This window comes from Stenella coeruleoalba (assembly GCF_951394435.1).
Source record: "Stenella coeruleoalba genome assembly, chromosome: 15".
NCBI classification, from domain to species: Eukaryota; Metazoa; Chordata; class Mammalia; order Artiodactyla; family Delphinidae; genus Stenella; species Stenella coeruleoalba.
Window position 1 is genome coordinate 21,307,088 of NC_137161.1, and position 26,629 is coordinate 21,333,716.

Consider the following 26,629-nt stretch of genomic DNA (forward strand, 5'->3'; position numbering starts at 1 on the left):
CTCGCTAGCTGTAGGGAACAGTTTCTACAACAATCTATAAGATGGGGCAATGACAAGGTTCACCCATTGGGCAATTTTATGGGTCAGCAGGGCCCCAAACTGTTGTAAGTTTGTTCACTAAGACCTCAGGCAGGGTCCATTTGACTCAGGGACACACATCTACTAAAACAACACAGGTTTGTTCCCTGCGCTGTGTCACACAGGAATGGAAACTGGGGCCAATTTTGTAGCCTAATCCATCCATAAATATGGAACTTACTCTGGAAAAAGGGCTGGAGGAGGCTCACAGGCCCCTGCCTCTCCAAGGACCCTCCCTGTTCAGGACTTGTGGTGGCTAAGAACCATAGGAGGCTGGGGGACCAGAGGGAGAAGAATGGGTGATCCCCCCATCCCCTAGGGTGCTAGGAGTGAGAGGTCAGAGGTTGAGTCCCTGGGACGTTGGCTTTGTTTCCTTCTGGCACAGGCTGGACCTGAAGGAACATCATCAGTAGAGGGAGGGAGTGGGGGAGGGGTAAGTGGATGGATGGATGGATGGATGGATGGATGGATGGATGGATGGATGGGTGAGTAGATGGATGATTGAATGATTAGATGGATGGACGATTAGATGGATAGAGGGATGGATGAGATAGAGGGATGTCTCTGGATTTTGCGACAGAGACAGGTGTGTTGAGTCTGTCTTTGTGGGTGTGTCTGCATGTTTGTACATGAGGCCATGTCTGTCTGTGTGTCCGTCTCCCAGTATCTGCACCTTTGTGTGTCTGTAAGTGCCCCAATCTGATTTTGTGTCCACCTCTGGTGGTGTGTGGTCTGTGTGTCTATGAGCTGGGTGCATCCGGACACCTGCTTATTTGTGTGTAGTTCTTGGTGGGTACCTGTCCGTGTGTGTCTGGCTGTGGCTATGTACAGGCATGTCTCTGATTTTAATCTGATTTTCTGTCTACGTCACCGTGTCTGTGTGTCCAGGTTTATTTGTCGTATCTGTCACAGTGTGTCTGTGTCTCTGTGCGTCCACAACCCTACGTCCCTGATTGTGTGTCTGTGTCTGCTCCATGTGTATCTTTATCTGACGGTGTATGTGTCTTCTTGATCCCGGGTCTGACCTGACTGCGGGTCCATGTCTGTGTATCCAAGTATGCCTGTGTGTCCTGGTGCAATTGTGTGTCTGTATCTGTGTGTGTTTCTGTATCCAGGGGTCTCTGTTACCCAAGATCTGACTCTATGTATCCAGGTGTGTCTGGGTGTCCTGGTCTGTGTGTCCCCGTGGCTGCCGTCCCAGCCCTGCTCTGTTTCCCCAGGGGGCGCCCTTGCCCAACCTTCACTTCCTTCCTCGTCTCCTGACCCCCGGGTGCGCCCCAGCCGGCTGGTGGAGAGGAGCGTGGACCCAGACAGGACACCGCCTCCCCGCCAGGTCCCCGCCTTCCCGCAAGGCCCCGCCCCTAGCCCGCCCCTAAGCGGGCTATAAGTTCACCGTCGGTCTCAGCCTCTGCATTGCCCGTTGCTAGTGGTCTGCACTTGGAGAGTCCTGCCACGGGTCTGAAGAGCACAGCCACCACCCGACCATGGCCGAGGGTGAGTATCAGGGTCAGTGCAGTATCAGGGTCAGCGCCGCTGCGACCGCTCAGGGGCCCCGGGTCCAGCCATCCTTACCTGATCTCTGTGGTCCCACCGGTGCAGTGGGGGTCAGGACCGGGCTGGGCTCAATCCCTAAGTCCCCGATTTGGAGCGCAACAGGTGGGCTGGGCTGGGTGAGAGGTGCCGGGCTCCCAGTCCTGGCTCTGCTTGGGGCCTCAGCTTCCCCATCCCCAGGGCATAGTCATTAACCTCTGCCTTCCTGGATCAGATGAGGCAATGGAACACGAAGGCATGTTATGAACGGTAAAGTACTGTGTTAGCAGACCATTGTCACTTGTCCTCCGTCAGTTAGTGGGAGCTGGCTCCCTGCTGCATGCCAGGCGTGAAGCTGTACAGAGGGTGCTGGCCTGGGCTCAAGTACTTAGTTTTGGTTAGTCCGTGGTGGTGTGTAACCCAAGCCTGGCTGTCTCCTTGGCCTTGGGGGCCAGAGAGGAGCTCCCAGCATCCTATGGGGGAGAGGCCTGAGAGCAGACTTGCTTTCCTAGGTCCCTCCCTGCCCTCAAGTTCTGCAACCCTTGTCCTTGGCCACCGGTTGAGTCTCAGTTTCCCCTCCTGTAAAACATGGACAGTAATGCCAGTCCTCAGTACATCTGTGAAAGGACTGGAGAAGGAACTCAATTCATTTCCTACACACACACACACACACACACGGGCAGGGCTACCATTTCAGAGGAGGGATTTCTACGATGGGAGATGCGCCTGTACTAATGCTGCTGGACTCAGCATCCTGGCTGACTCTTGGGTCAAGTCCATTTGGAGGTGGCCTCTGCACCACCGCAGCCCCCAGGAAGGAGGGTGGGCAGAGCGAACATGGAGAGGGACCCGGGGCGCGTGGAGCAGGAACAAGCGGGGGGAACCACCGACGTGCCCGACCTGCTGTGTGATCTCGGGCCACCTTTGTCCCTCTCTGGGATCCGGCTCCCCAACACATGCCATGGAAAGCCAGCTCAGGGCTGGGTGTGACGCGTCACCTAGGCGGCCACTTGTGCCCCATGCAGTTTCCCACCCTGTCCCCAAGAGTGGGGTTCAGTAGACCTGGGGGACTCTGGAGATGCCAATTATGATGAGCCCCCTGACCCACTGCCAGAGTGGCCACTTCCTACAGGGGTCCCGGTGGCCTAGAAGACCTCGGGTCCTTTCTCAGTGCAGAAATCCTAAGATCCTGGACCCCAGTGTTTCTGCACCTCTAGAGCTGGGCATGATTTCTGGAAATCTTTCTTCAGACAATAGAGTGAGAAAGCGCTGCATCTGCCCCAGACCAGGGACTGACCATCTCCCTAAGGTCTCCTAGGGGGACAACAGTGGCCTCTTTCTTGCTTAAGCTCTCTGGAGTTGAAGTTTCCCAAAACAGTGTTTCTTCACCCCAACAGGCCAGCAGGAAGTTCTTCCCTGTGGCTAGCGGAGGTCTCTTTTGCTGTGATTGCAGGGGCCTCAACTTCCTCCAGGTCTCCTCCTAGGCTTGAAACAACACGGCACGTGGGTGGGGGATGGGAGGGGTGGAGGGGGTCAGGGGGATGGACAACAAATCCTGAGCTGTGAGTGAGGTTGTTACCAGTGCGGGCTCCCGAACCTACAGCCCTGGATTCAAACCCCAAAGCTTCAGCTTGTGCTTGCCGTGAGACCTGGGGCCGCGTAATGTCTCTGTCTACAAAGTGAAGGTAGTGGTAGTAGCTGTGTAGGTGGGTAGTTGTGAGGTTTAAGTGGAGATAATCCATGTCAAAGCCCTCGGCAGTTACTGGGCAATTCGCGCCTCATTTGGGGGCTATTCCATGGCGGAAGGGAGGAGACCTGCATGTATGTCCCTGTGGAAGGACCCACTTGCTGGGTGACTTTGGCAAATCCCTGCCCCTGGGCCTCAGTGGGACCACATACTCTTAAGGGCCCCATAATTCTGAGCATCTCCCTTGCCCACTCCTCTCACCCTACGGTCCCCCTAATCTTGACCTTGATTAGGTCAGATTGAACTTGCCAAGGTTTATGAGATTTGACCCTCACTCTCCCATCACCCCAGTCCCTCCCCTGGTCTTCAGCTCCCTCTGAAAATATGGGAAAAGAGAACTTTCACATATCAAACTTTTGCCCTGGGCTCAGCCCCGGGGAAAGGGTGTCCTCTGCTAGACCTCACAGCAGCCCTTTGATGCTTCAGTAAAGGAGGCACAGAGAGGGAGAGACACCTTCCCCAGGATCACACAGCGGCACAGCAGAACTGAAACTCAGGTCCAGAAGACTCCAAAACCTCTGTCATTGAAAAAAATTTATATTATGGAGAATAATGAACATACATAAAAGTAGAGAGAACAGTAGAATAAATGCCTATGTTCTCGTCACCTGGTCCCAGCTACCACCAACTTATGGCTCCTGTTGCCTCCTGCCCTCACACCCCACAACCCATTATTTGGAAACAAATCCCAGGCATCACATCATTTCATCCGTAAATATTTCAATATATCTCTCCAAAGAATAAGGACTCCTTTTTAGACATAAACAAATTAAAAATTCCTTAATATCACCATTATACATCAGTATTCAAATTTCTAATTGCCTCATGCATGTAATAAATAGCTTTTAAAATCAAAATCCAAATAAGCGTCACACAGCACAGTGGGTTGTAATGTGTTTTAGGTTTCTCTTAGTCTATAGGTTATCCCTTCAACTTTTTTTTCTTGTCTTTTCTGGGTTTTTTTTTTTTGTAATTTATTGGTTAAAGAAACCGAATACTTTACCTATAGTTTCCCAGAGTATGAATTTTGTGGATTGCTTCCTGGTTCTGTGTTTACATCTTCCTCAGTCCTCTGTATTTTCTGGAAATCGGAAATTGAACCTAAAAGGCAAAGCCTGTGTAATTAATCGATACCGAACACCACCCCCCTTTTTACCAAAAGAGCCCTCCAATCACAATAGACTAGCTCGTGTTCAGTAGACATTTATTATGAGCCGAGCACCGGGCTAAATGGCTCACCACAGCCCTGTTAGGTGGGTCCTGCTGTCCCCACCTGTGGACACATGGGGAAAAGTGAGGCCCAGAAAAGCTGAGTTGCCTGAGGGTCCACGGCTGGGAGGTGCAAAGCTTCCCCACTTGCCGCAGTGCACGCAACCTGTGATTAAGAGCTGGGGAGGGAATTCCCCATCGGTCCAGTGGTTAGGACTCTGGGCTTCCACTGCAGTGGGCCCAGGTTCAATCCCTGGTCTGGGAACTAAGATCCTGCAAGCTACGCAGCATGGCCAAAAAAAAAAAAAAGAGTCGGGGAGATTCAGGCCCAGTTAGCCCCTGGGGGACAGGGCGGGTGGGGATTGGGAAGGCTGGCTCCCAGGGGGCGCCCTGAACCCCTCACGTCCAGGGAGCTCAGGGCTCACAGCTGGCTGAGGGATGGAACCACGGCTCAAGATCTGTCTCCACAGATCTTGTTCTGGAGAGATGTGACCTGGAGCTGGAGGCCAATGGCCGTGACCACCACACGGCTGACCTGTGCAGGGAGAAGCTGGTGGTGCGACGGGGCCAGCCCTTCTGGCTGACGCTGCACTTCGAGGGCCGAAACTACGAGGCCGGCGTGGACAGCCTCACCTTCTGTGCCGTGACTGGTGAGTCCCACGCCCGCACCTCCCTGTTCTGTGGTTTCGTTGTCCCCTGACAGACCATGGGACAGGTGACGCCGTTCCTCTTTGCCCCCTGAGAAATTCCCAGCAGTCATAACCCATTTTACAGATGAGGGAACTGAGGCCAGAGAGTGCAGAGATGTCTCCGCAGGCCCTCAGTCTTGTAGATAAGTCTGTGCTTCTGGACGCCTGGGTTCCTGACAACCTGTTGTCACCAGGGTTGAGGGGGAGGTTTGCCACCACACGGGTCCATCAAGGTCCTGCCTGCCTTTTCCCACATAAAAACAACTTCCCAATTCTTATCAACAGCCACCCCCCGCAAACCCACGCAACCTGATGAAGCCTCTGGGATCAGGCCCAAAGAGGGTCTGGTTGGTGGAGAGAACCCCAGCTGCTCCAGCCCTCTGAATGGGCAGTTTTATGTTCCCCTGGTTCTTTCTCTAAGCCTTGGGAGGCTGCCTCAGGCTCAGAAGCTGGACAGACAGACCTGGGTTCTGGTGTGGACCAGACTGCCTACCCGCTGTGTGACCCTGGGCAAGTTGCTTAGCCTCTCTGAGGTAAAGCACTCCTGGTGGAAGGTAGTTAGGTGAGAAGGGCCTGACATGAGGGAGTGCTCTGCAGATGTTAGCAGCTGTTTGCTGGTCTTGCTCCAGGGACTCCAGTGATGGATGAAGGGACATTGAGGCCCCAACCACCCCATCCCCAGATGCCCAGTGTCCAGTCTTCTTTGCTATTCCCAGGAAAGTGGCCTTAAATGCCGAATCCCTGGGTTTGGCTTCTGATGGGAACCACTCCCTTGAGGTCAGAGAGGGGCCGCCTGGCTGGGACTCTGGCCCAAGTGTGGGAAAGGTGAGCTCTAGCTCTTTCTGAGGTCTCTGAGGTCAGAGAGCAAGCAGGCTGAGGCCCGTACTACCTGGGAGGCCGTTTGATAAAGCTTATCACAGTGCCTGCAGACCGGCCACGGATATCCCCTTCATTCCTTTCCTTCCTCCCCCTTCCCTTCTGGCAGGAACACACCTACTAGCCAGGGCACCCCCCACACACATACCCAGCATCCTTGGGGTTCTTCCAATAAATCTGAGGGGCCTCCTGCAAGTCTCTGATCTTTCCAGCCTCAGTTTCCCCCTCTGTAAAGTGGAAGGCTGAATCCATGGCAGTTAAGGGCTGGGTGTGGTGCCCTGAGAAGTGTCAGGCTTGGCTTGATGAAAATCACATCTATGGTGTATGCATACTCATCCTGAATCCTTCTGTTCTGGAAGCATAACTAACACCCATTTTACAGATGAGAACTCTGAGGCTCAGAAAGGTCAAGTTACTTGCCCAGGTCACACAGTAAGTTAGGGACGCAGCAGGATTGAAACCCTGACCCCAGAGTTGAGGCTTTTCATTGATGTGATCTGAGAGCAGGGACATTTACTTGTTCACCACAAGTGCCTGCCGGCCTCAGTTTATTCCTCTGTGAAATGGATGGTCGATGAACTGCCAACTTGGGTATTTCCCATCTCTTTTTCCTTCTTTCACTTTCAAGGTATCCGAATTTCTTTCTCCTTCTTCTCCATTTGTCTAGGTAGCCTGACACTAGGTCATGAGGCCCCAAGTTCAGGGTTGGGGCCACGGGGGAGGCAGGCAGCTGACCTTCTTACCCCAGCAACTAATCTCTGTTCTCCAGTCTCTGCCAACTTATCTCACATCATAGCCAACCTGCCCTGGTAACGTCCACAGCCCCCGGGGCTGCCACAGAAGGCACTGTATCTCTGGGTGCACTCGGCCTCCCTGTCTGAGCTACCGAGACCCTCCTGTGGGCTGGGGAAGCTGAGAAACAATACCAGGAAGCGGGGCCTTCTGCCTTGAGGCCTGGCTTTGGTCAGCCCCCGACCCTGGGCCTGGCCTGGGCACCCTGCCCTAGTGTTGGAACATTCTAGCTTATGATCAGCCTGTCCTACCTCTTCAGGGAAACTGAGGCCCAGAGAGGGGAGAGAGCTGGCGAAGGTCATTCAGCAAATGGGGTGTGTGACCTGACCCCACCCATGCCCAGATGCCATGCATTTCACCCTGACAATTCGAGGCCAGACAGGCTCTGCTGTGGGGTACAGACCACAGCAGACAAGCACCACCCTTGTTAAGGAATAAAGCTCTGCTTCCCCCCAAGGCGGGCCAGGGTTGGGAAGGTGGGTCGGGTGAGAGTGAGGTCATCCTGAAGCAGTGAAAAGAAGCCTTCTGCAGCTAATAGGAGGCTTGACTCTGGAAGGTTCCCCTCATCCACCCCACCCAGGCCCTCACTGCCGTGGTCGGGGTAGTGGCCAGGACCCCTCAGGTCTCCAGGGCCATTTACCCAGGGGGGTCTCTGCGGCGCCTCTAGCCCCACAAAGAGTACCGCGTGGAACCGCAGCCAAGGAGTTTTCTAAGCCAGTTTATGTGAGCAGCAGTGGGGCCGGGGGCAGCCCGTCCGCATCCCATCCACCAGGACCCCTCAGAAGAAAAGGGTGTGTAAGTGCGTGTATGTACACGGTTTCCGCGGGACAGAGAGAAAGGGAAATGTGTTTCCTGGCCTGTCCCTGAGGGTGATGTATCAATAGTGATGGTGGCTATGGTACCTGGCCCAGGCCGTTACCATGGAGACCAGATCATTGATCATCCAAACAGAGTCTTTTCTGAGAATGAAAAGGGTGCCATTAAGAATTATGCTGGATAAACAAATGGGACCTAATGAAGCTTCCAGGCTTTTGCACAGCAAAGGAAACCATAAACAAGACCAAAAGACAACCCTCAGAATGGGAGAAAATATTTGCAAACGAAGCAACTGACAAAGGATTTATCTCCAAAATTTACAAGCAGCTCATGCAGCTCAATAACAAAAAAACAAACAACCCAATCCAAAAATGGGCAGGAGACCTAAATAGACATTTCTCCAAAGAAGATATACAGATTGTCAACAAACACATGAAAGAATGCTCAACATCACTAATCATTAGAGAAATGCAAATCAAAACTACAGTGAGGTATCACCTCACACCGGTCAGAATGGCCATCATCAAAATATCTACAAACAATTAATTCTGGAGAGGGTGTGGAGAAAAGGGAACCCTCTTGCACTGTTGGTGGGAATGTAAATTGATACAGCCATTATGGAGAACAGTATGGAGGTTCCTTAAAAAACTACAAATAGAACTACCATATGACCCAGCAATCCCACTACTGGGCATATACCCTGAGAAAACCATAATTCAAAAAGAGTCATGTACCAAAATGTTCATTGCAGCTCTATTTACAATAGCCCGGAGATGGAAACAACCTAAGTGTCCATCATCGGATGAATGGATAAAGAAGATGTGGCACATATATACAATGGAATATTACTCAGCCATAAAAAGAAATGAAATTGAGCTATTTGTAATGAGGTGGATAGACCTAGAGTCTGTCATACAGAGTGAAGTTAAGTCAGAAAGAGAAAGACAAATATTGTATGCTAACACATATATTTAGAATCTAAGAAAAAAATATGTCATGAAGAACCTAGGGGTAAGACAGGAATAAAGACACAGACCTACTAGAGAATGGACTTGAGGATATGGGGAGAGGGAAGGGTAAGCTGTGACAAAGCGAGAGAGAGTCATGGACATATATACACTACCAAATGTAAGGTAGATAGCTAGTGGGAAGCAGCCGCATAGCACAGGGAGATCAGCTTGGTGCTTTGTGACCTCCTGGAGGGGTAGGATAGGGAGGGTGGGAGGGAGGGAGATGCAAGAGGGAAGAGACATAGGAACATATGTATATGTATAACTGATTCACTTTGTTATAAAGCAGAAACTAACACACCATTGTAAAGCAATTATACTCCAATAAAGATGTTTAAAAAAAAAAAAGAATTATGCTGGGACCACAGGCATAAAATGAAACTATCCTGGGAAAACTGGGATGTATAGTCACCCCAACTTTACCCCTTTCGGTCTCAGTTTCTGTATCTGTGAAGTGATTCAATTGAGCTAGACAATTACCGCATTCCACTCCAGTCTCAAAATCTGTTATTTGGCCTGAGAATTCTGATTTGTAATATGGTCTCTTTGGATGACGCTGGGGGTAGTTCATATTTACTGCATAATTACTATGTGCTAGTCACTACTTTAAACTCTCACTGATTCTTCTAAACAGCGTTAGAAGGTGGTAGTGACAATAATTAATAATAACTATCATGTATTGAGCACTTACTATGTGCCAGGCACCTTGCAATGTGCTTAACAAGCATCACCTTCTTTGAGCCTCACAATGACCTTATGAGGAGGTATTGCAATTGACCCCATTTTACAGGTAAGGAAACTGAGGCACAGAGAAGCTAAATAGCTTGTCCAAGGCCACAGAGCCAGTTTCAGACCTGGAGTCGAACCTTTCCAGGCGTGTAGTCTAAGCCTGTTTTCTTCTTTGATGAGAAAATCGCAGATCAGAGAGGCCTGGTGACTTAGCCCAGGTCACACAGCACTCAGGGTCTAAGTGGTGGAACCAGACCTAGGCTGGCTCTCGGGCCCCAGTGCTGCCCCACTTCTCCCCTAAATACTGGCTCTGGAAGACAGGGAGCATTTAAAGGCTTACAGCTGGCTCCTGGCACTCAGACAGGGCCCCAGAGGCCTGTGTCATGCCAGTTAGTTCATAGTTATATTTGGGCCTGGGAGTGGGTGGGGCTGGCAGGTAGCCCCTCAGTGAGCAGGGCCCCATATTGTCAGTAGTGAGGGGGGGCAGAGCTGCAGGGAGGGAGATGCAAGAATAAACAGAAAGCCTCCCGAGCAGCCGCCCAACCAGGCAGAGAAGGTTTTGTTTCTTCTCTCTGCCGCCCAAGTCCAGAAAGAGTGACCAGCACCCCTCACCCTCCCCATGACTCAGACCCGCCTACATGGGCTAGGCCCTGCCCTCCAACTGAAAAAGAGCTAGTTCAAGTCAGGCTGTCACCACACTGAGCCCTGAAACCCCCCCACTAGGGAGCCTCCCTTTTGGGAATGAGAGGCACCTTGGGGGCAGCCCAGGGCCTAGAGATGTGGGCTCAGATGTTAGCTTTGCTGCAGACCCCTGGGATGTTCTTGGGAGAGCCCTTCCCTCTGAGCCTCAGTTTTCCCTCCTGTACAAGGGGTCTTGGGAGAAGCAGGAAGTGCCAAGGTGCTTTGTAAAGTGTAAAAGGCTGTAGGGAGGCGAGGGGTAGTTCTGGCTCTTCGTGGCTGCCTATGGAGGTACAGAGGCAAAGCTGGAGGGGCCCTTGGGAGACAGACACCTAGGCCTGCATTGGCCAGCACCCTCTGCTAGCCAAGAGCAGGCAGGCTTTCAGACAGGCCCCACTGGGGACATCAGAGGACCAAGGTCCCATTCTACTCAGAGTCTCGGCTTCTTTTTCTGAAAGTTAAAGGATTTAGGCAGGAGAGGAGGACCTTCGGAGAGTATCTTGCCTAATTCCTGTCCATGTTACAGATGGGCAAACTGAGCCCAGAGAAGAGAATGGTCTTCCCCAAAGTCACGCCAGTCCAGAGCAGTGTGACTGTGACCCTGTCCCAGGCCACACTGTCCCCTCTCCCAGGAGGAACCTCCTAGGAGACTGAGGGCGTGCTGTGCGCCTGCACGTTTTCACGTATTCCCCCAAAACCATCCTGCACATTTTGGGGTCTGATCCCCATTTTACAGATGAAGAAGCTGAGGCTCAGAGAGATGAAACCTGTCCCCAAAGTTCCCTCAATGGTTAGTGACAGAACTAGGCCTCAAACCCAGGCCCAGGGGACCCCAGACATGTGCTCTGCTCCTGCCAGCCCTGGCGCTCACCCCCCCTCACCACCCCTGGCTCACGGCCCCTGCTTTCTCCCTCTGCAGGCCCAGCCCCCAGCGAGGATGCCGGGACCAAGGCCCGCTTCGGGCTGTCCGATGCTGTGGAGGAGGGTGCCTGGGCGGCCACAGTGGTGGACCAGCAGGACAGTGCCCTCTCGCTGCAGCTCCGCACCCCAGCCAGCTCCCCCATTGGCCTGTACCGCCTCAGCCTGGAGGCCTCCACTGGCTACCAGGGCTCCAGCTTCGTGCTGGGTCACTTCACCCTGCTCTTCAATGCCTGGTGCCCAGGTGAGCTGCGCTTCATCCGCGGGGCAGGGTGTGGAGATGGGCAGGGCTGGACCCACCCATGGGAACCACTGAGGGTGGGGGGATGGGGCGGAAGAGACGTGCAGTTGAACTGAGTGAGGCCTGCTCTATACAGTTCCGTGCTCCAGCCTCCCAAAGACCTCGTGATGTCGGAACTCATTATTATTCCCATTTACAAAGGAGGAGACAGACTTGCGGAAGCAAAATGACTTGCCCCAGCCTACGTAGCTACGAAGGGATCTCACCCCGTGTCTGAGGCCCTGGCACTGTGAGCTGGGCCTGGAGGTGGCCCGGGTTCAGGAGCCCCGTTCAGGAAAGGGCTGCCCAATGGATGCCCAGGGCCGCGGCTTTACGCCTGGTTCTGTTCCGTGGGGCTCTGTTTTAAATCCCACCAGACTGGCTTGGGGAAGGGAAACAGGGAGGTGGAGGGGCGGGGTACCCAGGAGAGGTGGGCAGGAGCAGTTTGGTCACCTAAGTGCCTCCTTATGCACTCTTTCAGTGATGGCTCTCAACAATCCCCAGGGGGAGAGGTTAGCATCCTCGTTTTACAGACGGTAAACTGAGGCTCAGAGATAAGTGGTTTTAGGCACGTCCTTCAAGAAGCAAGTGGGCGATGCTGGACAAAACTAGAGAGTCCGGGAGAGGGCTGAGTCTATCTCGAGCAGATGGGAGGAGACAGGGGCGCGCCACAGGCCTTCCTCAGTTTCTGCATGTGACTTACAAGACAGTGGGCTCTCTTTCCTTCCTGCTGCTACGGAGCCCAGCAGAGAGAGAGGCCTTGTGGGTGGGGCCAGCTGGGAATGGGCTGTCCCTCCTCAAAGCCTGGGGCCCAGGGCAGAAATTCTGGCCTCTCCAGCATCAAGACAACCAGCTTCTTACTAGGCCACTGCTTTCTTTCTTTCTTTCTTTTTTCTCCATTTTGGGGCATTTTATTTGAACAGAAAGATTTTTAAATTTTCTCTTTTACATACTTTCGCTTTTATTTCTAATTATAACAGTAAGACATGAGAACACCCTCTCTATAAAAGCTTCAAGCACTACAGAGAGACAAGCCCCCCTTGACTCTCTTCCTTGGGAAACACCATTATTAGATGTCTTTGGGGGGGTTATCTCCTTAGATTCCAATGTATGTGCCTGGAGAAGTCACTGTATTTTTTCTTCCTTCCGGTTTTATTGAGATATAATTGACGTACAGCACTGTATAAGCTTAAGGTGTACAGCATAATGACTGTACACGATGACTTATGTACATCGTGAAATGATTATCACAAGTTTAATGAACATCCATCATCTCATATAGATACAAAATTAAATAGAAAAATTTTTTTCCTTGTGTTGAGAACTTTTAGGATTTATTCTCTTAAGAACTTTCACATGTAACATACAGCAGTGTTAATTACATTCATCATGTTGTACAAGACCTCACTGCATTATGGGTTTCCCTGTCTTTCTTAAACATAAAAGAATCTTACCATATCCATCAGCCCACAACTTGGGTTGGTTTTTTTCTCCCTCTACTGTACATCTTGAGGCTCTTTCTGCATCAGTCTGCAGACATCTGCTCATCTTTCTTAAGAGCTGGGAGTGCCCTGGGTCTTGCCGGGTGGATGGTTCATTAGTCTGGCTCCCACCCACAGGCATGAGTTGATCCCCTGTGGCTTATCAGAGGGAGGAACACCCTTGATCACATGCCCTGTGGCCACACGGAATGGTTTCTCAGGACAGAAGTGGCCTTGCTGGACCCACTGTCCACTCATTTTGATTTCAGTCAATGTGAACTTACAGCTAGTTGGCAACCCTGCCCGCAGGGCAGGAACGTGGCAGTGCCCCTCCCCGACCCCAACACCGTGGGGTTTCAGAGTTCAGGGAACGGGGAGTGAGGGTCTGGGGTATGTCCCCTTCCTGTGTCCTGGCCTCCTCCCTGACAGTCAGCCAAGCAGCACAGTGACTAAAGGGACCCACATCCTAGGCCGGGAACCAGTGATGCGGAGGCAGGAAGTTGGGCTCAGTGGTGCTGGGCACACTAGGGGAGGAAACTGCTCTCCCTCTGGGGGGAGCGGGGATCTGCCCGTGACCTGGGGGCCTCCCATCCCTGAGCTCCAACGTGGTTGGGGTCGGGATCTAGCGGCCCCAAGGCCTCCACCTTTACCAGCTAGAGACCTGAGCGGGGACATCATAGTCCCAGCTTCCTGGGCTGCGGTGGGGACAATTCAACATGTGCTGACACCTTCACTGGATGAGAAAGTGCCGTGGGCTTTGCCTTCTTTAAATTCTTCCTCCCGTGCTGCCACTGATTACAGCCACATAGTTTATTTATCTGAAGGCTGATGTTTATTGCACAATCTTCAGAGCCACAGGGCAGGACGCAGAAGACACCCAGCCACTTTCATGTTTGCTTCCTCCAAGCTGTAAAGTTGCTGGTCGCTGTAGGGAGCCCAGGGGTCTGAGGGGCCAGGCAGCTTCATCCCAGGCACTGGGCATGTTTCCCCAAGCTGATTTCAGTAGGCACGCTGCCTGGGCCCGCCATACTTTTAGGGACCCATGAAAATGTGTTAATTTCTTTTAAAATCAGAAGAAACAAAATGAATGTTCAGGCCAGAGAATGTGTTTTAACATATAATATTAATATGTTCATCATTATACCAATGCAGTCATAAAATATATTTTTGTTTTTTTATTTTTTTGTGGAGGAAGGAGCCCACGGAGGCAAAAATGCCCAGAGCCGACCAAAGTCATACCATGGCTCTGGAATTCCCCTTCCCAGCCTCAATTTCTTCACTTGTGAAGTGAGGATTAGAAAGGCCAGGCTAACCTTTGCCTTCCAGTCATCTGGCCCCACCGCCCCAGGCCCTTTTCTGTCGTCACTAGCCACAGGGAACTAAGTGCCCTGCGTCTTCCAGCAGGCGCACCTCTGCTCTCTCTGGTCCTCTGCTTAGAATGTCATCCAGGCAACCTTCAGATGCCAGCGGACCCCCCAAGCTGGACAAGGACCCTCCTCCCCTGAGCTGCAGTGACACTTTCTCGGCTTTCTCTCCACCTGAATGATGCTCCTTCCTCGCACTGGCTCAGGGCTTTAGCTTGCAAAGCACCTTTCAGATCTGGGATCACATTTTACTCTTAGGGAACACAGTCAGGTGGCGGGAGAAGAAGTGACCTGCCCAGGGTCACACAGCAAAGGAGACTCAGAGCTAGGGGGTTCCTGACTCGTGGCCCAGCGAGTGTGCCTGTCCCTTGTTTTGGCATCAGTTTTCCCATCTGTAATATATTCTTGAGCCTCAGTTTTGCCATCTGTAAAATGGGGCTTCCAAGGATCCCTTCCACATGGGGCTTTTGTAGAGATTAAACAAGTTAATATATGTCATACATTTATCATGGGTCCTGGCACATGCCAAGTGTCGGATAAAAGACAGACATTGTTGTCACTGATAATACCTTATCTCACTGATATGGGATTATTAATTAATGACTAGTTTTTCTGATTAAAAGAGAGAAAGGCCTCTGAGAAACTGACCTGGCCCTGGGGAGTTGGCACCCCAGCTGCCATGTCTGTGGGGAACCTGGGCCTTGCCAGACCTCGAGTTGAGGCCCTTTCCTTTTCACCCACAGCGGACGCTGTGTACCTGGACTCAGAAGAGGAGCGGCGGGAGTACGTCCTCACCCAACAGGGCTTCATCTACCAGGGCTCAGCCAAGTTCATCAATAGAATACCTTGGAATTTTGGGCAGGTAAGGCCACACCCTGCCCCTCCCAGCCATCTTAGGCCCACCGTGTACTAGGTCCTGGGTCTGAGACAGTCAAAATCAAAGTCAGAAGTGTGAGCAGGTCTGAGTCACCCACACCATGCTGTCAAAGATTCAAGGGCCCTGAAATGGCTAGAGGCTTAGAGAGGGCCCAGGCCAAGCCTGAGGTCACACAGCAAAGGGTGGCCCTTTCCACTGTGGGAGCAGCAGCTCTGGATTCAAGGTGGAAAAGAATAGGAGGGCCTTTGAGAGTTGTGGGGCTGGCAGGTGCTCCATGAGGGAGAAGGGGAACATTCAAGGCCATATATCAAAATAATGGGCAGCACTGGAGGAAGCTTACGATATGCTAGGCATGTGCTGAGAGGGGCTTTAAACCATTATCTAGATCAGTGGTTCACAAACTCGAATATATGTCAGAATCACCTAAAAAAATGGGTTAAAACACAAGTTCCTGGGTCCCAGCCCTAGTTTCTGATACAGTAGGTCTGGGTGTGGGCTGAGATTTGCATTTTTAACAAGTTCTCAGGTGATGCTGATGCTATTGATCCAGTGATACTTTGAGAATCACTGTTGTATCAGCTAGCTACTGCTGACTAACAAACAAGTCCAAAACTTGGAGGCTTGAAAAAACAATCATTCATTATTTCTCATAAATCTATGGGCCAACCAGGACATGGCTGTCTAGGCTGAGCTGGTTGGCTCATCACTGTACCATGTGATTCCTCCTCTTTCAGCAGGCCAGCCCAGGCTGGTTCTCCAAATCAATACTCTTATTTCCTCTACTATCCAGCATCCCATAAAAATTATTGAGATATTGCTGAGAAAACTCATGAAGCAAGAACCATCACACCCCTCGCCCTTCAACCTCCTGGTGTATTAGTGGGTGTTGGCCTCCTGGGGTAGGGTTCACCTTGAGATTTCTCTTAGCAGCCCCTGGATCAGGCTCCATGTTCAGGACTAGAGAGTCCTGCCCTGGGATCATAGGATGATCCCTGAGATCTGGGGCTCTGGCCTCAGTTTCCTCTTCTGAATATTGGGGATAATAATCGTAAAACTGTCTGCCTCCAAATAACTGCAGAAACCCTGTAGCCCTCTGTGGGATGTAAATGAAATGGTCATATGACTGTGATGCATAAAATACATCAAAAAATGAATTGGCTCTTATTTCCCAGGGCTCTGTATTCTCCCCTGAGAGACAGAACAAAGCTAACTCCTCCCTTTCATTTTCTGAGTTGCTGGTCTGTGTCCAGGTTGTGCGGAGCCGTGGGACATGGCCTTGCAAACTTTCGGAAGTCATCACTAGCCAGGATGATAAGACCTAAAGGAAGGAAGGGAATCAGGCAGTTCCTGAAGTAGGCAGAATTTGAGCTGAGCTTTGGAAGAGGTGGGTGCCTGGTATTCCAAGCCAAAGGAACAGCATGAGCCGAAGCTCAGAGGTGGGAAAGTTTATGTACCTAAGAAGTATGTTACAGTTTGGGGAGCACTTATATGAGAAGGGGCCCCAGGAGATGACGTGGGAGAAGTCAGCAGTGTTCAGGTTGTGAACAGCCCTGAATGTCAGGCAGATGGCAATAGGGAGCCACAAAATGAATGGTTCAAGCCAGGGAGGGCTATTCTGTGTCATGGAGGGAGACCTGCGATAAGGCCTGGTTTGGGACAAGACCACAGAGACGGGGAGCAGGGGGCAGACAGGAGAGCTCTTGAACGTGACGGATGGGTCGTCCAATGAAAGGTGACAAGGAGAGATTTTGAAAAACATAACATCTGAGTTGCAAGGATGAGAAGGTGTGCGTCACACAGAGAGAGGCAGGAAGAGCATTCCAAGCAAAGGAAATAGCAAGTACAAAGGTCCTGAGGCAGTGAGCCTGGAGCAGAATGAGTATGGGTGAGAGCGGTGAGAGATGAGGTCAAAGATGGGGTGGGACACAGATCGTTTTTTTTTGAATTTTATTTATTTTTTATACAGCAGGTTCTTATTAGTTATCGATTTTATACACATTAGTGTATATATGTCAATCCCAATCTCCCAAGTCATCCCACCACCACCTCCCTTCCTCCGCGTCCATACGTTTGTTCTCTATGGGACACAGATCTTAATGGGCCGTGCAGGCCACAGGGAAAAGTCTAGATTTTACTCTGGGTGCAGTGGAAACAGGAGTGATGAGATTAGATTTACTTCTTTACAGTCTATACTTTGGTTCCAATCCGAACGGTGTGTGGCGATAGGATGGGGAAGGAGGGGAGGCTCATCAGCTCTGCAGGGTGAGTCAGGCTTGAGGGAAGTGAAGACGTGGTGGTGGGGGAGTGCAGTGGCTGGGCCTGAGGTGAGTCGGAGGGGAGGGAAGCTCCAGGGACGCTGGACTTTTCACTCTGGGCTCTACTCCAAGTTCCCAGGACCCCCCAGCCTGGATGCAGTCACACCCCCTCCCCCTTTCTCACACACTCAGTCATTGTCCCACCTCACCCCCCCCCCTTTCCTGGGCCAGGAAAAGCTGGCACTACAGAGATGTGACAGACCCAGCCCGAGCCTCCGATCTGCTGTGTGAGACAGCAGAGGGGTCCCACAACTGCTGGACTTCAAGGCAGGCTTCCCAGAGGAGGTGACTTCTCAGCTCCCTCATCCTCCCCTTGTTTCCTCTGACACAGTTTGAAGACGGGATTCTGGACATCTGCCTGATGCTCTTGGACGTCAACCCCAAGTTCCTGAGGAACGCTGGCCGCGACTGCTCCCGCCGCAACAGTCCAGTCTACGTGGGCCGGGTGGTGAGCGCCATGGTGAGTGAGTAGCAGGCCTGCCCCAGGGGCCCTCCCTTACTGTGATGATGGAGGCCAGGCCCCGCGCTGGGCACGGTGGGGGAACCCAGGAGATGGGTGAGTTCCAGCTAGGAGACCTTGTATTTGGAGAGACAAGGTACAAATGCGGGTAATGCCATGTGGTCCCTCAAAGCAATCCATTCATTCATTCATTCACTCATCCATCCAGCAAGCATTCGTCAAGTGCCACCCACATCCTAGGCACCGGGGAAAAGCAGGTGTAAGACATGAATGGTCTCTAACTTCATAGAGCTTCCGTTCTAGGGTGTGTGTGGGAGGAGACAGGCGGAACCACAGTATCACATGAGTGCACAGTCATAAATTACGATGCACTCGCCAAAGGGGCCAGATGTGTGACAGTGTCTGACACAGGGCCTAACCCCAGCAAGGGGCTGGGGGACCTCCCTGAGTGATGAGTCCCGAGTTGACGTAGTAACTGGGAGGATAAGAGCATCCCAGGCAGAGGGGACAGCTTGTGCAAAGGCTCCCTGAGGAGGGGCGGCTGTGGCAGGTTTGAGGAGCAAAAGGGGGGCTGGTTTGGCTGGAGCAGAGCACAAGCAGGAGGGTCGGATGCAGGTGGGCTGCAGAGGGGGCAGGGCCAGACGGTGCAGGCCTCAGGGCCACGGTCAGGAGGCTGCATTTTATTCTCGAGGTTCTGGGAGTCTGGGGGCAAATGACACAATCTGGGCAGGGGCCAGAGGGGGTCTTTGTAAAACTCAGGTCACGCCGTGTCACTCCCCTTCCACTCCACGGACAAATTCACATCTCCAGCATCACCCTCACGACCTTGACCCCTCTCTACCTCCTCCCTCCCGCTTCTCTCTCCAGCACCAACCATCTCTAACCTCCCGGTCTGTCACACCTTGGGATCTTTGCACCTGCTGTTCCTTCAACCTGGAACGCCCTTCCCTGCCTTTCACCATGTGCTGAACTCATGCCCACCCTAGTGCAGCTGTCACCCTTCCCCCAGGCTTGGTCCCTCTGATGCTCTCGCTGGTTGCAGGTCAACTGCAATGATGACCAGGGCGTGCTGCTGGGACGCTGGGACAACAACTACAGGGATGGCATCAGCCCCATGTTCTGGATCGGCAGCGTGGACATCCTGCGTCGCTGGAAGAATGACAGCTGCCAGCGCGTCAAGTATGGCCAGTGCTGGGTCTTTGCTGCTGTGGCCTGCACTGGTGAGCGGCACACGGGATGTGAGAGGGCCTGGAACTGCCCTTGGTTTCTGTGAGCCCGGGTCCCTGCAGCCTTCTCCCAGGCCTGATGTGTAACGGAGCCAGGGAGATTTGGTCAAATAAGGGGGCGTCTGACCCCCGTGGTCACGGGGTTTCTGCAGGGAGCCGAATGGTGGATCGGCCCAGGGACTCGAGATGGACTGCCCGGGTTGAATTCCAGCTCTGCCTCTGACCCCTGGGAGGACTTGGGCAAGAGAACTGGTGTCTCCAAGCCTGTTTCCTCATGTGTAAAATGGAGACAGCAGTCACTGACCCAAGTCCCAGGGAGCTCTTAGGACCCGGGGAGATGTCACTTAGCACAGTCTCTGGTTCAAGTTAGGGGGGGTTTGGGGGTTTCCGGGGCAGCTGGGATTCCTCAGCTGGATCTTGGGCCATTTTCTCTGTGTCCATAAGTCGGCTGACCGTGATCGGATGGACGTTTGCAGTGATGGGCACCGTGACACACTTTTCTGTTCGGCCAGGCTGCCCATACCCATTACCCTCTGAATCATTACAAGCTGCTATTATTAGCTCCTCTTAGAGGAGGAAACGGAGGCTCAGAGAAGAGAAGTGGCTTGGCCAAGGTTGCACAGCTGGTGAGCGGCACAGCCAGGCTTGGAACGAGGTGGGCCCGCTCCTCTAAGGCCAGCCTCCTGGCCTTAGACTGTGATGATGAGGCCTCCCGGGACACCATCCCTGGGACAGGAGTGGAGCCTTGCTCCCTGGGCAGCGGCGACAGGTCTCCCCAAGCCTCAGGTCTGTACTCTGAAACCTGTCACATGGTGGGGCAAGGCCTGGGGTTGGGGCATCAGCCCTCGCCACGGGCAGCAGAGCATCCAGACTCTACCCAAGTTAAAGGGCACAGGAACCAGGCAAGAGGTGAAGGGTCACAGCTGCTCCTTCCTTCCTCCTCCCAGTGCCCTCCTGTCTCCCGGCCAGAATCCAGGGCCATCGGGGAAGCTCTTGCTCTGGTTGATGGTGGGCACAGGGCAAAGGTCACATCCCTGTCCCTCCCCCGTCTCAGAGACTCAACCTCAATCAAAACTAAAAGTAAACCAAAGGTCCTACAGATTATATTTAGTAGGCCTTTCTGTTGCCTTTCTTTTTTTAGATGTTACTTTCTTTACCTTACCCTGAGAATATGTTACTTTTACATTTTACATAAAAAGTAACATAAAAAAATGAACGAGGAAAAACACCCATAATTCCCTCTGTCAGGAGCACCTAGCATCACCATTCGGGCAGGATTGGTGCCCGGGGTCTTCGTCCCTCCTCTGTGGTCTATAGTTGCCACTTGATATCCTGCCTCTTTGTCACCTATCATTCCAACACCAGTCCCTTTCCCAGTTACTCTGGGCTCTCTGTAAACTGTGCTGAGGCCCAAATGCAGGCCCTCCTCGTCCACGATGGAGTCCCAGTGCACCTGAAGCCCGGGCTAGAGAGGAGGAAACAAGGCCCAGAGAGGCGAAGGGACTGGCCTCAGGCCACACAGCCTGAAGCAGCTGGGGCTGGAACGGAAGGGCTCTTGACCTTTGTTCCCTCTTCTGCTTGCCCCGCTGTTCACTCCTCACTCTGAATCTCTGTCATTCCTTTCCTTCCTCCTTTTCTTTCTACTTCACCCTCTCCTTCATCCCATTTGACAAATTAGCCTGTGCCAGGCCTGTGCTGGGCTCTGGGGATATAAAATAAGACAGCTCGCTCACTGCCCTCAGAGGACAAATTAAAGAATCCCTCACACACCTGTATATTGAGAATGATGATGACTCGCCAGTTTTGCTATGAATGCAAATGATGGGGTAATCTACACCCGGCCGGGTGGCCTTCCTGGCCCAGGGTACAGCATATGCCAATGTCCTGGGGCTGTTGGCAGCATGGAGTGCTGGAGGAGCAGCGAGGCCAGTGTGGCTGGAGCAAAGTGTGCAGGAGGTGGTCAGGGGCCAGACCCTCCAGGGTAAGGGCCACGGTGGAGGTCTGGCCTTGACCTCGAGGGCTGTGGGGAGCCATTGAGGGTTTAGCAGAGGACCGTTAATGTCAGATTTGCATTTAGAGTCTTTTGTTATCTGTGATGTGAAAGGGAAAGAGTGGACATGGGCCAACCAGCGAGGTGGGTGCCATTGTCCGGGTGGGTGCACCCTTACCAGTGTGCAGTGCTCCCTGGGGTACAGATGGGCACGTGGAGGCCCAAGCAGAGCAGATGTGTCTAGGGCCTCAGCTCATCCCCTAAGCTCTCTCCACTGTGTCCCCCGACCCAGTGCTGCGGTGCCTCGGCGTCCCCACCCGCGTCGTGACCAACTATAACTCGGCCCACGACCAGAACAGCAACCTGCTCATCGAGTACTTCCGCAACGAGTTTGGGGAGATCCAGAGTGACAAGAGCGAGATGATCTGGTGAGGGGGGCGCTCAGTGGGAAGGATCCCCTGGAGAGGAAACTTGGGGCGATTTCTCAGAGGAGGTCACATTTGAACTGGGTTTAAAAGTTGAACAGTATTTGGACAAAAGGAAGCGGGCCTTGGAGAGGCTCCAGGAGCAGGACAGCAGGAGCAAAGGCCAAGAGGAAGGAAAGTCAATTCAGGGAGCATGAAAGGGCGTCCTGGAGAACACACCGTCCGGGGTTTGCACTGCCAGGCTGGGGGTCTGGTCTTGATTCCAGAGGCTTCAGACTGGAGAGGGGTGTGCTGATGACCGGGGGGACAGATCGGAAGCAGGGGGCGGGGCTGTGGTCCAGGTGGGTGGTGGTGGGGTCTGAATCCAGGCAGAGCCTGTGAGCTGAAAAAGAAGGAAGAGTCGGGGCTTCCCTGGTGGCGCAGTGGTTGGGAGTCCGCCTGCCGATGCAGGGGACACGGGTTCGTGCCCCGGTCCAGGAAGATCCCACATGCCGCAGAGTGGCTGGGCCCGTGAGCCATGGCCGCTGAGCCTGCGCGTCCAGAGCCTGTGCTCCGCAACAGGGAGAGGCCACAGCAGTAAGAGGACCGCGTACCGCAAAAAAAAACAACAACAAAAAAAAAAAAAAGAAGGAAGAGTCGAGAAATTAGGAGGTCTGGTCAGCTGGGCATGCAGAGCCACTGAGAGGGGAAAGGAGTTGGGGAGAGGGGTTGAGGACTCCCAGTGTAGTTGGGAGCACCCGACTGGGGCCCCCAGAGGAAGAGCAAAGTGTGGTGGGGGACGTTCTGGGGTCAGCTTAGGACAAGGCGAGTGTGGACAGCCCGCAGGAGGTGACCGTGAACGTTTGTGTGAGAGTCCTGGTCCACGTTCTGCTTTGTTTCCCCAACAGGAACTTCCACTGCTGGGTGGAGTCGTGGATGACCAGGCCTGACTTGCAGCCGGGATACGACGGGTGGCAGGCCCTGGACCCCACGCCCCAGGAGAAGAGCGAAGGTGGGTTGGCAGCTGTGGCCCCATTACCGAGATGAAGAAACAGAGGCTGGAGGGGACCCACCCAGCAGAGGGGCTCCTCAGCTGGAGAGGGGCAGAGCTGGGATGCTAACCCAGGTCTGGCTGACTCCAAAGAACATTGAGTGTTGGGGGACCTCATTGATATTTTATAAAACACCTCTTTTATAATTTGAAAAGTAATTCATGCACATTGTGGAAAACAGAAAATACGGAGAAGCACAGAGAAAAAAAGTCAAATAGCATCTTTGTCCTCTTCCCCCCAAGAAATTTCATTAACATTCACACACAGCTTCCAATAATTTCAAATGAATCCTTCCTCAGAATAATATTTTAAATACACACAATATAACACCTAGGGTTCAATTAGATTGCAATATAGTTATCAAAAATTTTTAAATAAATTTGTGATATAGTAATATATGCTCTATATAACAAGATTTATTAGTAGAATCAATAAGTTCCATAATTTTGTGGTAGAGATGAATGCAATCTATATTTCCGGTTATCTGTAACAACTATAAAGAGAGATAAAAATATCTGTGGTTCTTATGAGTGACAAGTCATAAGTGCACCTAAGACTGTGGTTTTGGTCTTTCACAGTCGAAGGAAGTGAAAATAATGATGTAATTTTTTCCCATCCAAGTTTATGAACTCCTGAATTCTATTTGCTGCACCTTGGGGGTTCCATGGACCCCAGGTTAAGAACTCTTCCTGCACATGGTCTTTCATCCTGGCCCTGTCACTTCTCCATATATCATTAGCATTTCTCTATCAGACAGTTTTCTGTGATTTTAATTTTAATTTAATGTCACCACATTCCATCAAATGGACGCACTGTAATATAGCTACCAAGCCTCTAGTCCTCAACATTTAAATTTGTGACCAGTTTGAGGCAGTGGTAAACCACACCCAGATAAACATCTAGCTCTCTTGTTCATTTCATTCTTGTGTGTTCTTGTTCACACACTCCCTGAGTCAGTGTCAGACACTGACTGCTACTCTCAGTCTCGGCAGGAAACCAGACAGACACACACCCTTGTAAAGTATTGCCTACAGTTGGCTTCCTCGTTTCCTTAAGTGCCTTGGGATACATTTCTGTTTATCAAACACATAGAAATAAGTGTTTGCCAATCCTCCTTAGGTAGGTACAAATATCCCCACGTGAAGCCAGGACTCAGAGAAGTTAAGTGACTTCTCCAAGGTCACACAGCTAATAAGAGACTGAGCTTTGAACCCCAGAAGCTGGGTTCCAGGGTCCCCTGGAATTCTTTTTTTTTTTTTTTTTTTTGTCTTGTTGCATGCCTTGTAAGATCTCAGTTTCCCAACCAGGGGTTGAACCCCAGGGCCCCGGCAGTGAAAGCGCAGAGTCCTAACCACTAGACCACCAAGGAACTCCCTCCCCTGGAATTCTTAATTCTTACCTGATGCTGCCTTCTTAGAAATGGAATCCCTGAGTCAAAGGCTATATGGTCTCTAGGTTTTCGGCTACGTGTGGTTGAATTGTGGAAGATTCTGGAGGTACCACCCTCCCCTCAGCCCAGGCTCGTCTTACCCTTCTCCTCCTCCCAACCAGGGACATACTGCTGTGGCCCGGTTCCTGTTCGTGCCATCAAGGTGGGCGACCTGAGCCCCAAGTACGACGCCCCTTTCGTCTTTGCCGAGGTCAACGCCGACGTGGTGGACTGGATCCGGCAGGATGATGGGTCCATGCACAAGTCCATCAACCACTCCCTGGTCGTGGGGCAGAAGATCAGCACAAAGAGCGTGGGCAGAGACGAGCGGGAGGACATTACCCACACCTACAAGTACCCGGAGGGTAGGGGCCCTCGGCTCATCACTGCCTTGTGGATAAGCAGCTTGTTTACCAGCCCAGAGGGCATGTGTGTGTGTGTGTGTGTGTGTGTGGTGTGGTGTGTTTTCTGGCAGCTTGCAAACAACAATGATCTGTAGGTTACTCTCCATTTCAAGAAATTTCTTAGAATCAGATGCAAACTTGACAAACACCCTGGGGGCAGGGGGACAGTGGTAAAGGATCATTCATTTAGGAAAAGAATTCTATATTCCACAAAAAGATTTCATTGGGTTTTTAAGCCTCACTTTCTTTGTTGGTTTGACTCAGTAAAACTGAAAGGGATGGCTGGTATACAAGAGAGGCTTTCATCTTCACAGAAAAATCATGATGTCCATGTTGTTTAACAGAGCTTATTAGTGGTGGGAGCTCCAACAATAGATGGTCAATTCCATGCTTTTTTTTTTAATCTTTATTTTATTTATTTGGCTGCACTGGGTCTTAGCTGCGGCATGCGTGATCTTTAGTTGTGGCATGCGGGATCTTTAGTTGCAGCATGAGGGATCTAGTTCCCCGACCAGGGATCAAAGCCGGGCCCCTTGCATTGGGAGCACGGAGTCTTACCCACTGGACCACCAGGGAGGTCCCTCCATGCTTTTTTTTTTTCCGGTACGCGGGCCTCTCACTGTTGTGGCCTCTCCCGTTGTGGGGCAGAGGCTCCGGACGCACAGGCTCAGTGGCCATGGCTCACGGGCCTAGCCGCTCCGCGGCATGTGGGATCTTCCTGGACCGGGGCACGAACCCGCGTCCCCTGCATCAGCAGGCGGACTCTCAACCACTGCGCCACCAGGGAAGCCCCCTCCATGCTTTTTTATTGCAACGTATTTGTGCTGAAGAGGCTTGGAAGTCCAGAGGGGCCAGGAAGAGAAGTTCCTGGAACTCTGTAGTATTAATTGTTTTAGCATTTCACACACAGGTGGGGAAGTGGGCATGAAGGTAGATTGGAAAGATTTAAAGAGAAATGGACCAAAAGAAACTTAATAAGATGGGCTCAATCAGACACAAAGATGAAGCTTCTTTCTGCTACTAATATTAAATCAATAGTGGGGAAAAGATGTGGTTTATTTTAAAAATTGAATTTGAGCACATCCAATGGCCAGTTCAATAGACAGATATTTTCTAAGCATCTACGGTGTGCCAAGCACAGTAGGGTTCACAGAAGTGACTAAGAAACCACAGGCTTTATCTGACCCCCGTTGACTCTCCAGGGCTGACTTGGGATTGGGTATTAAGTGGCCGTGCTCCAGTGGGAAGGGCTAAAACAGAAGGAAAAGATGCTTTCCCCGGCCTCTGAAAGGTCTAGAGCTGATGATTTGATAGAAGAAATAAATATGTACCCAACAACACTGGGGACAAAAATAAAAGGCACATGGGGAGAAGTAAATGGAATATAAAGCAGGGGGCAGTCATTCCTGCTGGAAAGCTCAACAGGTAGAGAAGGAGGGAAAGGATTTCAGGTAGAAGTGGTCCCTGTGCAAAATGCTTAGAGGTGAGAAAGTTCTCATTGTATCAGTGCCTACTAGGCACCAAACACTGTTGTAGGCATTGGGTATGACTTCAGATTAAGTAAAACACAGTCTTAGTCCTCAAGAGGCTTGAGAGTGTAAGCATATGAACAGAAAAAAAACCTGGTGGGCCAAAACACCGTGACAGGCAATAGGCAGCTATGAAACTCCAAAAGACATTGTGACTCTTTCATCCTGGGAAAGGAGGAGTCAGAGAAGGTGTCCTGGAAGAGGGGTCATTTGGGGATGGGTCTTGAGGGATGTATAGGAGCTCACTTGTGGAAAGTAAATAAAATACTCTTTCCTCCTCCTGGCACAGTAATGTAAAGAAGGGGCTCCCTCCGGGGGTGCTCTGAGTCACCAGAACTCTGAGAAGCCAGCTTGCCCTGCTCCCAGCCTCCTTCTCATTGATCCCCCTTCCAGCTGTGATGAAGCTCTCTTCCCTGTCCCCACAGGGTCCGCAGAGGAGAGGGAAGCCTTCACAAGGGCCAACCGCCAGAACAAACTGGCTGATAAAGAGGAGACAGGGGTGGCCATGAGGATCCGTGCGGGCCAGGGCATGAACAGGGGCAGCGACTTCGACGTCTTTGCCCACATCACCAACAACACTGCCGAGGACCACGCCGGCTGCCTCCTGCTCTGTGCCCGCACCGTCAGCTACAACGGGATCCTGGGACCCAAGTGTGGCACCAAGGACCTGCTCAACTTTTCCCTGGAGCCTTTCTCTGGTAAGGCCCTGTGTTCCTGGAGCAGCTGTTGACCACCCTGACGACATG

General features: G+C 51.9%; 1 protein-coding gene across 1 annotated transcript in view; it reads left to right on the top strand.

The window, feature by feature from the left end:
- The first annotated feature begins 1,428 nt into the window (after nucleotides 1-1,428).
- TGM2 (transglutaminase 2) overlaps nucleotides 1,429-26,629 on the top strand; it is a 33,311-nt gene continuing 8,110 nt past the window's right edge. The window contains exons 1-10 of the mRNA XM_079946499.1: nucleotides 1,429-1,572; nucleotides 5,035-5,214; nucleotides 11,074-11,316; nucleotides 14,941-15,059; nucleotides 17,721-17,849; nucleotides 18,892-19,069; nucleotides 21,358-21,493; nucleotides 22,378-22,481; nucleotides 24,073-24,315; nucleotides 26,309-26,581. Coding sequence (XP_079802625.1) covers nucleotides 1,563-1,572; nucleotides 5,035-5,214; nucleotides 11,074-11,316; nucleotides 14,941-15,059; nucleotides 17,721-17,849; nucleotides 18,892-19,069; nucleotides 21,358-21,493; nucleotides 22,378-22,481; nucleotides 24,073-24,315; nucleotides 26,309-26,581 — 1,615 coding nt within the window. The 5' untranslated portion in view covers nucleotides 1,429-1,562. The remainder of the gene's footprint in view (nucleotides 1,573-5,034; nucleotides 5,215-11,073; nucleotides 11,317-14,940; nucleotides 15,060-17,720; nucleotides 17,850-18,891; nucleotides 19,070-21,357; nucleotides 21,494-22,377; nucleotides 22,482-24,072; nucleotides 24,316-26,308; nucleotides 26,582-26,629) is intronic.